Source organism: Suricata suricatta, chromosome 3 (genome assembly GCF_006229205.1).
Source record: "Suricata suricatta isolate VVHF042 chromosome 3, meerkat_22Aug2017_6uvM2_HiC, whole genome shotgun sequence".
Lineage (NCBI taxonomy): Eukaryota > Metazoa > Chordata > Mammalia > Carnivora > Herpestidae > Suricata > Suricata suricatta.
The window spans coordinates 20,386,960-20,399,509 of NC_043702.1; the positions used below are offsets into that span (position 1 = coordinate 20,386,960).

Consider the following 12,550-nt stretch of genomic DNA (forward strand, 5'->3'; position numbering starts at 1 on the left):
ACTTTTCAGATATCAAATGCTTGATCAGGCACAAAGTGAAAGAGGTGAATGGATTATTTTGTTTAATTCCACCTTTCTCAATTTATCATTTTCCAAAAATAGGGAAATCAACATAGATTGATTATATAAACCAGCCCTGTCCAAAAAAGGCATGGATGAGAGCCCAAGTGACTTTTTCTGATAAGATTTAGTGTCAGTGTCTAGATCAAAATAGGCACTGAGTCACTGGCAGAATTCAGCATTTATGTGATTTGTCATATTTCTTTGAATTCAGCAGCCCCATGGGACACTGCTGTGTACAGAAAATTGTGTAAGATCTGGATGAATCCAGGTTCCTGTACCCAAGGGCCCTATAGTCTAGTAGCAAGGGGAACATGGCACATACCTTTATACCGACATAAATATCTCTACAACAGTTTTCTTTTTTTTTTTAATTTTTAACACTTATTTATTTTTGAGAGACAGAGAGAGACAGATCATGAGCAGGGGAGGGGCAGAGAGAGAGGGACACACAGAATCAGAAGAAGCGTCCAAGCTCTAAGCTGCAGCACAGAGCCCGATGCGGGGCCGGAACCCACGAACTGCGAGATCATGACCTGAGCTGAAATTGGATGCCCAACCAACTGAGCCACCCAGGCACCCCTACAACAATTTTCATAAATAGGCTGAGGAATTTCAAAAGATAAAACAATTATTTTCAATTGGTAAGAACAGTAAAGGCTTCTGAAGGTGGTGGTATTGGAGCCGGACCTTGAAGAGTGAGTAGGATTTAGATGGCTCTCAAAAGAGCCTGTGAGTGAACATGGTCCAAGGCATACAGGTTCAAAGCGTACTCAAGAATAGATTGGTGGTCCCGTGTGGCAGGGGCTCACGTGTGTTGGGGGATATGGTTGAACGAGACTGGATCGTCAGAGCATGGCGAGCCTGCTCTGGATTGCAGCTTTATTCAGGAAGTTATGGGGCACCAGCAAAGTTTTCCAGCAGAGAAATGACCCAACATCACCTTTAGGAAGACGGCTGGTCAAGAGACATTAGCTTCTGGAAGCAGAGGGGCCGGTGGGTTTGCAGTTGTGCAGGCCTGTTGAGGCTGATATAGTGGGCATAGGGTGGCAGAGAGCAAATCAGCAGGACCAGATGACTGATTTCTGTTGGGGGGGGCTGGACTGAAGGGGAGTGGGCGGGCAGCAGGAAACGAGGCTTGGGGCATGGAAGGGAGGGGGCTGGCTCCGGGAGGCTGGCAGGAAGTCCTGTTGGTTCTGTAGAGAGACAGCTTGAGGAAAAGGGGCCAGTGGAGACCCAAAGCTGAGGCTTGGGATCTGGGAAAACAGAGATCGGGAGTGAGCCACAGAGCTGAGGTGCAGGGGAGATCATCTGGGCAGATGGAGATGAGAAGAAGGGCCAAGCCAGAGCCTTGGGGCAGGATGGCAAGAGAGGAAGAGGCAAAGGAAGAAGAGGAGGCTGCCAAGGAAAGGGAGAGGGAGAAGGAAGATCAGGTGGAGGATGCATCCTAGATGCCACGGACCCTGAATCCCAGCCCTGCAGACTCCAGGGAGATACTGGACCTTTGACAGTATCAGGATGGAGGCTGGTGGAGAAGTCCGTGCCTCCAGCACCGAGGGGCGCTTCACAGAGGTGCATTCCTTCTTCCCTTTCTCTGGAGACACGTGTTACAAGAGGATGGCCATCAGGAATCCATGCTTTAGGTAGGGCAAAGGCCATGGGAGGGGACACAAGCTGCCCCTGACTGGTCACTAGTGAGATCCCTGACGTGGGGAAAGCACCTTAGTGCTTTCGGTGAGTAACGGATCTGAAGGGGGCCAACTGCTCTGGGGCTGAGGAGTGGGCAGGGGATGAGGAAGTGACAACATCAGTGGAAGCTTCCCGTGGGAGGAAGTGACAACAGCAAGTGGAGGGAGGCCTGGGGAACGGGATGGAGCTTGAGGAGACAGTGGGATAGAGAGGCTGCTTACATCAGCCTCTGACCCAGCTGTCCTTTTAAGAAGAATGAACCAGTTCCTTCTAAAATCCTTTTTCTTGGTTGTGACATATGAGATCAAGCTTTTGGGTGTCTGTTTAGAGCTGCCTGCTGGCTAACTCTGGGAGGGGAAAGCCCGTCACATGAGTGCCTTGAACCAGCCGTCTGTCATGTGAGCTCTGGGCAGGACGTGGCTGGGGCTCTGAATCAGCCATCCTTGTAACTCTATAACCCTGCAGGTGTGACAGAAGAGGGCTGCAAGCTCTCCAGGGACTTTTCCAAGGAAGGGAGGACAACGTGGCTGGCTTCCTCTCAGACGGAGAGGTAGGGCAGCAAGGGAGAGGAGAAAAGGAGGTACCTCTGGTGAGTCTGGAAACTCAGGGTTTTCCTCAGTCTTGGAGCCTGAAGCATAGTTTCAGAAAAACATGGGGGCCCCACGGCTCTCTGTTGCAGACAGACACCGTTTGGGCTAAAATATTGACCTTTTCTCCTTGGTCCTTAGGATCTCAGACCTTTGCAGATTGGACTATCCCTCACCACTCACGTCCCTGCTTCTCAGAGGGAGCAATTTTACTTTTGTCTCCCTCCTCAGAGAGGACGTGAGAATGAGGGGGACAGCAGGGAATGTGGGAAGAAAGGGTTGGGAAAAGTGGAAGGTGTTGAGGTCCTTTCCACCTTTTCTTGGGAGTGGAAACAGAATTGAAGTCCCCAACAGAAGGACCAGAGCATTAAGTCTCAGTAAGCCAACCCTTGGAAAGGATGTTCTTGGGTTTGGTAGCCTTCTTGGCTGGAGCCTGGAAAAACTGTAGAAAGTTCTCTCCCAAGACTTTGGTTGTGTTTTCTTGGTTCCTCCTCAGGCCCAGCTGCTGTGGCTTCAGGTTGGTTTCTTCTCTAATCAGCTGTTCTTTTGTTCTCTCCCTCCATTTCCTTTTCTCCCTTCCCACCTTGCCACCCAGCCCCTCCCTTCCTGTTTTAGAAGGTAGTGGCAACAGTGGCTTAAGTGCGTTGGCCCTACAGCCCGCCACAAGCCGGACTGTGAAGTCCCAGGTTTCCTTTACTAGTGTGCACTCGGGCAAGTTACCTCAGTTTCCTCATTCTTGAGATGTTATAATAATACCCATTCCTCAGAGTAACACATGTTATGAGAATTACCTGGGTAAACCATGTGAAGAGTTAGAGCAGAGCCTGGGAAGAAGTAAGTACTCTGTAAACATCTATCTATCTATCATCTATCTATCTATCTATCTATCTATCTATCTATCTATCTATCTATCATCTATCAATCATCTATCTATCATCTATCTATCTCTGCATCTCTCCTTTTGGATTTTTTCAGTTGATATAGGAAAAAATATTATACCAAAAGAGCCTATAGAAATTCTATTTCTAGGGGCACCTGAGTGGCTCCGTCAGTTAAGCATCCGACTTCAGCTCAGGTCATGAACTCACAGTCCATAGGTTCAAGCCCCGTGTTGGACTCTGTGCTGACAGCTCAGAGCCTGGAGCCTGCTTCGTATTCTGGGTCTCCCTCTCTCTCTGCCCCTTCCCCGCTCCCTCTCTGTCTCTGTCTCTCAAAAATAAAGACATTAAAAAAATTAAAAAAAGAAAGAAATTCTGTTTCTAGAAATATAAAATTATATCCAGCTGACCTATGGACAGCATGGGTTTGAGCTGCATGTGTCCACTTATATAAGGGATTTGTTTAATAAATGCAGTGCAGTACAGTAAATGTATTTTCTTCTCTTTATTTTAATAATATTTTCTTTTTTCTAGCTTACTTTATTATAAGAAAATACTATGTAATGCATATAACATGCAAAGTATGTGTTAATCAATGGTTTATGTTCCAGTCAACAGGAAACTATTAGTAGCTCAGTTTGGGGGGGAATCAAAGTGATACATCAATTTTTGACTGCTCAGGGGGTTGGCACCCCTAATCCCTGAGCTGTTCGAGGGTCAACAGTGGTATATCTCCTAAGTCTGTGATGAAGGGCCCATTATCTTACAGACACTTCATTCTGAATAGAAAATTCCTTCTTATTTTGATCTTTTTTCTTGGGGCTTCTATCTGTTAGTCTTAGTCCTGCATTTTGAGTGTATGTAGAGAGAATAAAAGGAATCCTTCTTCCTTATAGCAACTGCTTGACTTGAAGGATGCTATCACATATTCCCAGAACCCACTAGTTTGCAGATCTGTCAGCTAGGAAACCATGACTTGGTTTCCAAGCACCTCACCTCATCTCGTCCTGGTTACTCTCCTCCTGGCTGTGCCACCGTTTGACAAAATGCCTCTTTGGGCAGTTTCCCCAGTTTTTCTGGGCAGAGTACAGAGATGATCACTTCCTTTTGATCAGTACTTGGATTAATGCAGAACCACATTGCAGAATATTGTGAATTTTTAAGAACCCACTTTCTGTAAAACAAATATATATGTTTATTATAATTTTGTGTCTGTCTTTACCAGATGGTCAAAAAGTCAAGTTAAAGAACAATCTGAAACCTTACATTCTGATGTAGAATGATTGCCAAAATATATTAAGTGAAAAGTACAGGATATAGTATGCACCATTTATAGGGAAGAAATGGAAGGTACAGGAGAAATTGGTAACACTTATTTGTAGAAAGGACACTGATGGCTAGGAGATGGAACCTTTATTACTTTTATGATTGTGGATCATACAAATGTATTAACTAACCTAAATGATAAATAATAAATATACAAGGAAAAAGAAGTTGTATTGGGGTAGCAACAGTAGTTACTCTTTCTGTTTTTTTTTTAAATTTATTTTCTTATTTAAAAAAAATGTGTATTTATTTATTTTGAGAGAGTGAGTGAGCACAAGTTGGGAAGGGGGAGAGAGGAGAGGGGGAGAGAGAGAATCCCAAGGATGCTTCATGCTTGCAGCGCAGAGTCTGATGCAGGGCTCGATCCCATGAACTGTGAACTGTAAGACCATGACCTGAGCTAAAATCAAGAGTCAGAAGCTCAACCTCCATGACTGTTCTGTCAAAAGAAGACAGTAATAATACGGATATACGAAGTGCATGGTTTCATTGCATTAATCTTAGGAAGCACCTACCATGTGCCAGTCAGTTCATGTATCATGAGGGGATCCGTCCTTAGCAGATATTTCAGTGTCCTAGTGTTGCTTCTCCATCAAACACTTATCAAAGTAACAGACACTGAAGCAGAATCAATTTGTGTGACATTCAGTGTTGGCATTTAGGAATAGCAAAATAATTGGTGAACAGCAAGAAGAGAAAAGTTAAAAAAAAAAGTCTGAAGCTTGGACAACCCAGTGATGTTGTGTTGAGGGGTCTGAAAACAGAGATTTGGCTACATTGAGTTCAAGAAACGGTTCTGAGGCATCAGCCTAAGTAGCTATGAAAACGTCTCCGAGACCTTGAATCACAAGTTAATGAAGCCACCTAGTGGTTTGGTCCATAATTCGAGGTTGTGTGAGCACGTGACAGGCAATTCCTCTGTGGATTGATCATGTGGGGTCCTGCCAATCAAGTGTGACTGAGAATCTGATCATCTTCCATTGAAGGAGGGCCCGTTTCATGAAGAATCAGTGCAGTGCTGCTTTGTGTAATATTTTATTTATTTACTGTCTTCTTTCCATCCAAAAGGACCTAAGCAACTCACATGAAAAGACAGTGAGAGAGCACAAACCGGAAAATAAGAAAGAAAAAGAAAAAGAAAAAAATGAATAAAGACATAAAGAGTAGTCTGAAATTTCAGTCATTCAAAAATGCTTATGAAATCCTATCAATTTTCCATGAAAAGACTTATTTTTACCTAGTGGAGACTGACCAGTTATAAAATGACCAGAATGATGAAAGTTTTCAAGAAAAGTAAAGCTATACCGGATGCTAAGAGTGGAGAAAGTTTTCTTCTGGAGGGCCTCACAAATGAGCAATGTGCGTGTCCTCAATCCTCACAACAGAAATCATCTTGAGTCTCTGAGGATTGTTTCTTAGTTGTGTCTATGCTGACTTAGAGGAGAATGTGCACCAAACCCCACTTTCAGGGCTTGCATTTAACGCAGTTGATCCTCAGAATAAGCCCATGAGGTAGGCAATAGCATCTATTGCACACAGGCCGTGAGACGTGGTTATGAACTTGCCCAAAGTCGGGCTGTTAATAAATAATGGAGCTAGGACCCAAACTTGGGCAGTAGGGCGCCAGCAGCCATGTTCTTTTCTAAGATGCTATATTCTGAATGGCCACTTTGGTACCTGGAGGCCCATCCCATGAAAATGATAATACTTGAGTTTCCCCCCCTGACGACTTATACACTCTACTTTCTAGGGGATTATATATATATATATATATATCATGTGCTTTAACATGATGCTAAAGGTGAGGTCAGGGTTGCATATTTCTGAGATGACCCAGTTAACCTTGCTTTCTTCCAAGGTCACAGACTTTATCCCTGCCCACATAGGTGCATACAGAAAGAGTACTCACATTCACCCCTTACTGTTTCTAGTAAGGGACAGCTGAAATCCTATGCCCTTTGGATAGCATAGCTTTAGATACAAGATCTGAGATGTAGTCATAACAAAACACTCTTTATTTGGCTTGCTTTTTTTTCCCAAAGTGGTATCTATAAATATATGGGAATGGCAGCTAAATTGATTTATCTTAACCAGTCATGAAAGTTGATTAGTAATGTACAAGGCCAGCCTTAAAAGGGAACTTGATAGGGAAATAGTGGCATCTTTGAAACATGCAGTTAGATGAGTCAGAATATCTTGAGTCTTAAACTGAGCATTCAGAATCATGATCTTTTAAGCTCTAATTGGAATAGCAGTGTGGTTCATGTTTATGCTAAAAGGAAAAGGTATGCTCTATAAAATGACTGTTCTGTATAGATAAGACTTCTTAAAAATAAATTTCCATGACATTTAAAAAACATGTAGCTACTATTAGTAAAGATTGAAATACTCCAGAAAGATTCAAGTTCTGTTTTGGGACCAACCTGCTGGCCTATGGCCCATAAGGTGGAAGATTTAAGAATGGTAGCTTTTTAATCATTCTGCTGAATGCTTAAAAGATGCACCCTGTCATGGAATATGAATGAACGAGAACAATGCTGAGATATGGCGAAAAAAAACGCTGGCTGGGAATCAAGAAGCCTGGGATTCCCAGGTCTACCTTATTCTGATAATAAAGGAAGAAATAAATTCTTTGTATGTGTCATTTCCCCCATGAACTTTGGAGTCAGACCTGGATTCAAATACCAATTCTGGTACCAGTTAGCTGGATGGTGTTGGATTCCCCATTTAACTAACCTCTTTGGGCCTCAGTTTGTTCGTGTACAAATTGGTTTTAGTCCTATGTTGATTTTATACAGTGTGCAGGTATTGTGCTTTTACATACCTTTAATTGTATAAATCTTGAATGAAATCATCACTATTGGTATTCCCACTTAACAGGTAAGATCATTGCAATTGAGAGGCCAGGCAAAGTGAAGAATTTAATTAGGATCATTGATACAGTGTGTCACATCACCCACTACAAGCAGATTTCCCAGAAATGGTAGCTGAAGGATTCCTCTTGACTCCCTTCTCGCCCATGTCCTTCTCTCCTTTTAGAAAGGTTTTGAAGGAGCACCTGGGTGGCTCAGTTGGTTAAGCGTCTGATTCTTGGTTCAGGTCATGATCTCGCAGTTGGTGAGTTCGAGCCCCATGTCGGGCTCCATGCTGTCAGCTTGCTTGGGATTCTATCTTTCCGCCCCTTCCATTACTGATCTCTGTCTCTCTCTCAAAATAAGCAAACTTAAAAAAATTAAAAGAAAACTAGGAAAGGTTTTGACAATTAGTGAAGAGAAAAGCCACATGTGTCACTAGCATACCTTTGGGAATTAGCGGTATCAGCCAAAGGGTAAAAATAAAACTGAATTTTTATTTTCCTACAGGAGTGGCAAAAACTCAATTATGATATCTACACCCTGCGACAGATTCGGAGGGAAGTGAGGAACAGATGGAAACGCATTTTAGAAGATTTAGGTGAGTCTGGAAGTGATTATGATGTGGTGATCATTCCTCTCTGCCCTTTCTTCTGCATGGTTTTTATAAAAGGCCTGTCAGTAGCTGACTGACAAAAGCTACTGTGCCCTAGTTATTTTCCCAATCTTGTCCGCCTTGTACCTCAAGCACAAACACCTGAGATTTCTGTTACCACAAGCCCATGTCCCGAGGATGGAGTTTGCCAGGCGTTACTCCCTCCATCCGTCCTCAGTGCAGAGTCGCATAGGTCAGGGGTGTTGTGTGGGCGCTACTACTGAATGTTTTTGCCGTTAGATTATGATCATGATGAGATTAGATTGTGTCATTGAATTGATATCATTGATGTCATTGAATGAATTTTAGATTATGATTGTGGTTAGATTAGATTATGCCATTGAATTAGATGAGTGCGGTTGGCCAATTAGTAGTAGCTTTGTTAGACAAGGCAGGTTTGTGGGAGAGACCACAAAACTCAGTGTTTAGTCCAGAAGGAATAAGGGTAGAAAAGCTTCTGAGTTCAGATAAATACCTGTGGCATCAGAGCAGATATTGGGTATTGATTTTTCTTAATTCTGCCAGGGTCGTGGTCCAGTAAACATATATCTCTTTCTACCTCGCTGCCCTCAAAATAAATAAATAAACTCAAAAAAAATAAAAAGAATTTATCAATTTTGAAGTCCATAATCCTGCCTCGAAAGAGACCATGACTTGAAAGAGACATCATAACTTTTCAAACATGGTGTACCCAGTTGGTCATCCTCTTGCTTTATGGGGATATAGTGTAATGGAATGGACTGCTGGCCTCTTTTCTCACCCAATATTATTGGGACTTAATTGTCTCATTTTTATAGTGTGAGTTATGCCGGGCAGGTATAAGTCTCTGAGTCTTTCATATTTTGGGTAAGTAATTTTAACCAAGCAACGCTATTGCCCCGGGAAGGGAATCAGGACTTGGGGAAGTAGAGGCCAGGAGGTGGCCACTTTGTGTCTACCAAACTGTGAAGGCAGGTAGGTGCAGAGTAGGGACTGGGAGGGAGGATTTCAGTCCAAAAAAAAAAAAAAGCACAGCAAGTAAGCTGAGGCTTAGCTCTGAGGGAAAAGCTAAGGAAAAAAATCAAACCAGAAGAAATATCAAATGAACTTTAATTAAAGACCCTGCCGGTCACACTGACCTGGGGAGCAGCACGTGGAGCGGTCCCTGACTCCTGCTGTGTGTTTGGAATCCACATTTGGGTCCTTCTTAATCCCCTGCAGGACCACCATTTCCTGTGACTGCTTTTTTCTCCACAGGTTTTCAAAAGGAAGCAGACTCTTTGCTGTCAGTGACGAAACTCAGCACCATCAGTGATTCCAAAAACACGAGGAAAGCTCGGGAGATCTTGTTAAGACTGGCTGAAGAAACCAATATTTTTCCAGCAAGTTGGGAGCTTTCAGAGAGATATCTCTTTGTTGTGGTAAGTGGATGTATTTTTTTTAAGTGTATTTATTTTGAGAGAGAGAGAATATGAGCAGGGGAGGGGCAGAGAGAGAAAGAGAGTCTTAAGCAGGGATTCAGCTGTCAGCGTGGAGCCTGACTTGGAGCTCGATCCCAGGGACTGAACCAGGAGATCATGACCTGAGCCAAAATGAAGAGTCGGGTGCTCAACCTAGTGAGCCTCCGAGGCGTCCCAACTGGATGTGATTTTTAAAAAACTTGTTTTTAAGGTTTATTTTTGAGAGAGAAAGAGCGTGAGTTGGGGTGGGGCAGAGAGAGAGAGAGGGAGAGAGGGAGACACAGAATCCGAAGCAGGCTCCAGGCTCTGAGCTGTCAGCATAGAACCCGATGTGGGGCTTGAACTCAGGAACAGGGAGATCATGACCTAGGCTGAAGTCAGACGCTTAACTGACTGAGCCACCCAGGTGCCCCAAGTGGAGGTGATTTTTTTATGTGCCCTAATTTTGCCTTAAATGTTTACTTTTCTGTCGTTCCATATACTCATTCTGGTACTGCCGGCAATACCCAGTTTGAGGTGGCAGATGAGGCTGGCATCTCGTGAACTGCCTCCCAGGGTCCGGCCGCATCAGGACCACAGTGAGGGCTTTGCATATTCAGATTTCTGGATTGCACGCAGACATATTGTGGCTCGGTCGTGGCTCAAGAGTCTGTACTTTTCAGCCGGTTCTGCTACTAGTTAGCTTTTTGAACCACTTGTAGGTCAAAAAGTTGTGAGAAACATTGTCTACATAGCCTAAGATTAACAAAGGGTTTGAAGGGGATCTAAGACCCTAGAGTGTTTCTTCGTTAACACAGGCAAAGGGTGAAGGGCATCTCTAAATTTTTGAAAAAAATTTAAGGTGTGTTTTGCTCACTCATGATTATTTCTAGGGTGGGTATGGTCCTGTTTAGATTGGTTTTCCATCAACGTGGCTTCTTCCCATCTTGACAACATTTGTATTTTTAAATCTTTGGCAGGATCGTCTTATTGCTCTTGATGCAGCAGAAGAGTTCTTCAAAATTGCCAGTCGAACTTATCCCAAGAAGCCTGGGGTCCCAAGTCTGGCAGATGGCCAGAAAGAACTGCACCACCTTCCATTTCCAAGTCCCTAAAGGAGAGGCTGGGAGGCAGAATTGGGATTCCCCCACAGGCACTTAGGAGCCAGCCCACGTCGGACAAATGCATACAGGAGACTGGAAACAAGTGGAGGGCTAGTTAAATGAAAACCAATTCTAAATCCTATAAAAAAAAATTAAGAGATTGGATATCTGGTCTTCATGGGGATGCTACTGTAGGAAAAGTCCAGGTTGCATTGAAACAGCCTGGTGATCTTGCATCAGGGAGTTAGTGAAGGTGATATTTCCTCATGGGTGATTAGGATTCAAGAGTCCAGTGTCCCCATTTTGGTTTTAGTTTTACAATAAGCCCTGTCGCTAAGCCTCTTGGGGGAATGGAGTGTTTTAGTTAAGAAAACTACAAGATCGATAGAGCTATCGTTGAACCTAAATATAGATTACTGAATTTTAAATAATTGTTATATAGTATAGGCTAATGCTAAAATAATGCCAGGCATTATGTGATCTTTCTTTGATTTGGAAGATTCTCCAGAACTTTGGAGGTGTCAGAAGCATCATTTTGGATATAAGTTATGATTGTTCAGAGGTTTAGATACCACAGATAATGGAAATATCTAAGAGTGCTGCCAAGAAGGGAATTCCAAATAGATCCATCCCAGGCAGAGCTTCTCAGCTCTGTCTTCAGTAGTGGGACATGCGTCCTAAATTCTCAACATCAGCAATACCTGTTACCTCATTTTTGCATATTGTCCATTTCTAGACCACAAGCCCTTGATATTTTATCTGGAATAGCCTCTGTACACTGGGATGTTTGGCCTCCACTTCCTTCTCTTCTCTTTAATCTATTTCTGGCTTCTTGGCTGTGAGCGGCACCTGCCCACTGACGTCTAGCACAGACTTGTCTCTCTGCATCTGCAGGAAAGATTGCACGGACGAAGGTCATTGCTGTACTTTCTTCCATTTGGAAGAGGATTTCCAAGATGGAGTAACGCTGCCAATACAGCTTGCTTCTAGCCACAGACTCAAAAGTTACTTGCCACTCAGGCAAGGAGCTTGCCAGGAAATCATGGCTCATGTTATTGAAAAGACTTTCAGAACCTGTAGGATTTACCCATCTATTGCTGACAACAATGGCAATATTTTTACTTTCCCAGACTTTGCTCTTCTACCTTCATGTGAAAAGGAACTTGAATTTAGTCTGTCCAGGGGACTGTGACTTGAAGATTTTCTGACTAGGTCTTTTGGTAGTGTACACGATGTTTGAAATACTTGTTAGAGGAGACACACGTTCTCCATTTATTAATGCATTGCAGACCAATTTAACTGATGTGTTTCAGGAAGATTCTTTCTAGTTTAGTAAGTAAGCTAAAAGTTTTATTTTTTATATTTAATGCTTACTCTTTCTCTCGTATCATTTAAAATGAGCCTGCAGATAATTTCCCTCACTTCTGTAGGTTCTTGTGAGATAAACATAGAACAGTGAAATAAACAAATAAAAACAAAAGTGAACAAAACTCTTTGTATTGTTTTCATTTCTGTCTTCATAATTTGTGTTTTGTCTTTCTAACTTTTTTGATGAGATGTTTGCATCTGTGAAGAATAAATTGTCACCATTGTCTTTGTTTTTGGTAATGAATGACTAAGGATGAGAATGTATCTATGATTATAAAAAAACTTAGAGTTATCCAGGAAATTTTCCTTGCAAGGAATTAAAAAGTTAGTTTTTCATTTATTTTTCAGTTGGATATGTGTTATAGTTCCAAGAAGTAAGAAGGAACAGATAATTCTTTCCATAATCACTTTAAATTAAAGGGTAAAGAAAATGGATTTAAGGACCTCCCCTCATCCTAAAGCCATTCAAGGGGGCATATCTGTGCTCAAGTCTAGGGAACATCCAAATACAAGTTCAAGGGTGACTGAAGGTACAGTTCCAGAACTCACATGGGACGGGGTTCAACAGGACCCAGATCCACAGATGTGCAGGTAGCCGAAGGGTCTTCCTACTG

At 42.8% G+C, this 12,550-nt stretch overlaps 1 protein-coding gene across 2 annotated transcripts in view; it reads left to right on the forward strand.

Annotated features, from left to right (window-relative positions):
• MREG (melanoregulin) overlaps positions 1–12,058 on the forward strand; it is a 57,025-nt gene extending 44,967 nt beyond the window's left edge. For both annotated transcript variants that reach the window (XM_029932924.1, XM_029932925.1), the window contains exons 3-5: positions 7,903–7,993; positions 9,284–9,447; positions 10,446–12,058. In XM_029932924.1, the coding sequence (XP_029788784.1) occupies positions 7,903–7,993; positions 9,284–9,447; positions 10,446–10,580 (390 nt within the window). In that variant the 3' untranslated portion in view covers positions 10,581–12,058. The remainder of the gene's footprint in view (positions 1–7,902; positions 7,994–9,283; positions 9,448–10,445) is intronic.
• The last annotated feature ends 492 nt before the right edge of the window (positions 12,059–12,550 follow it).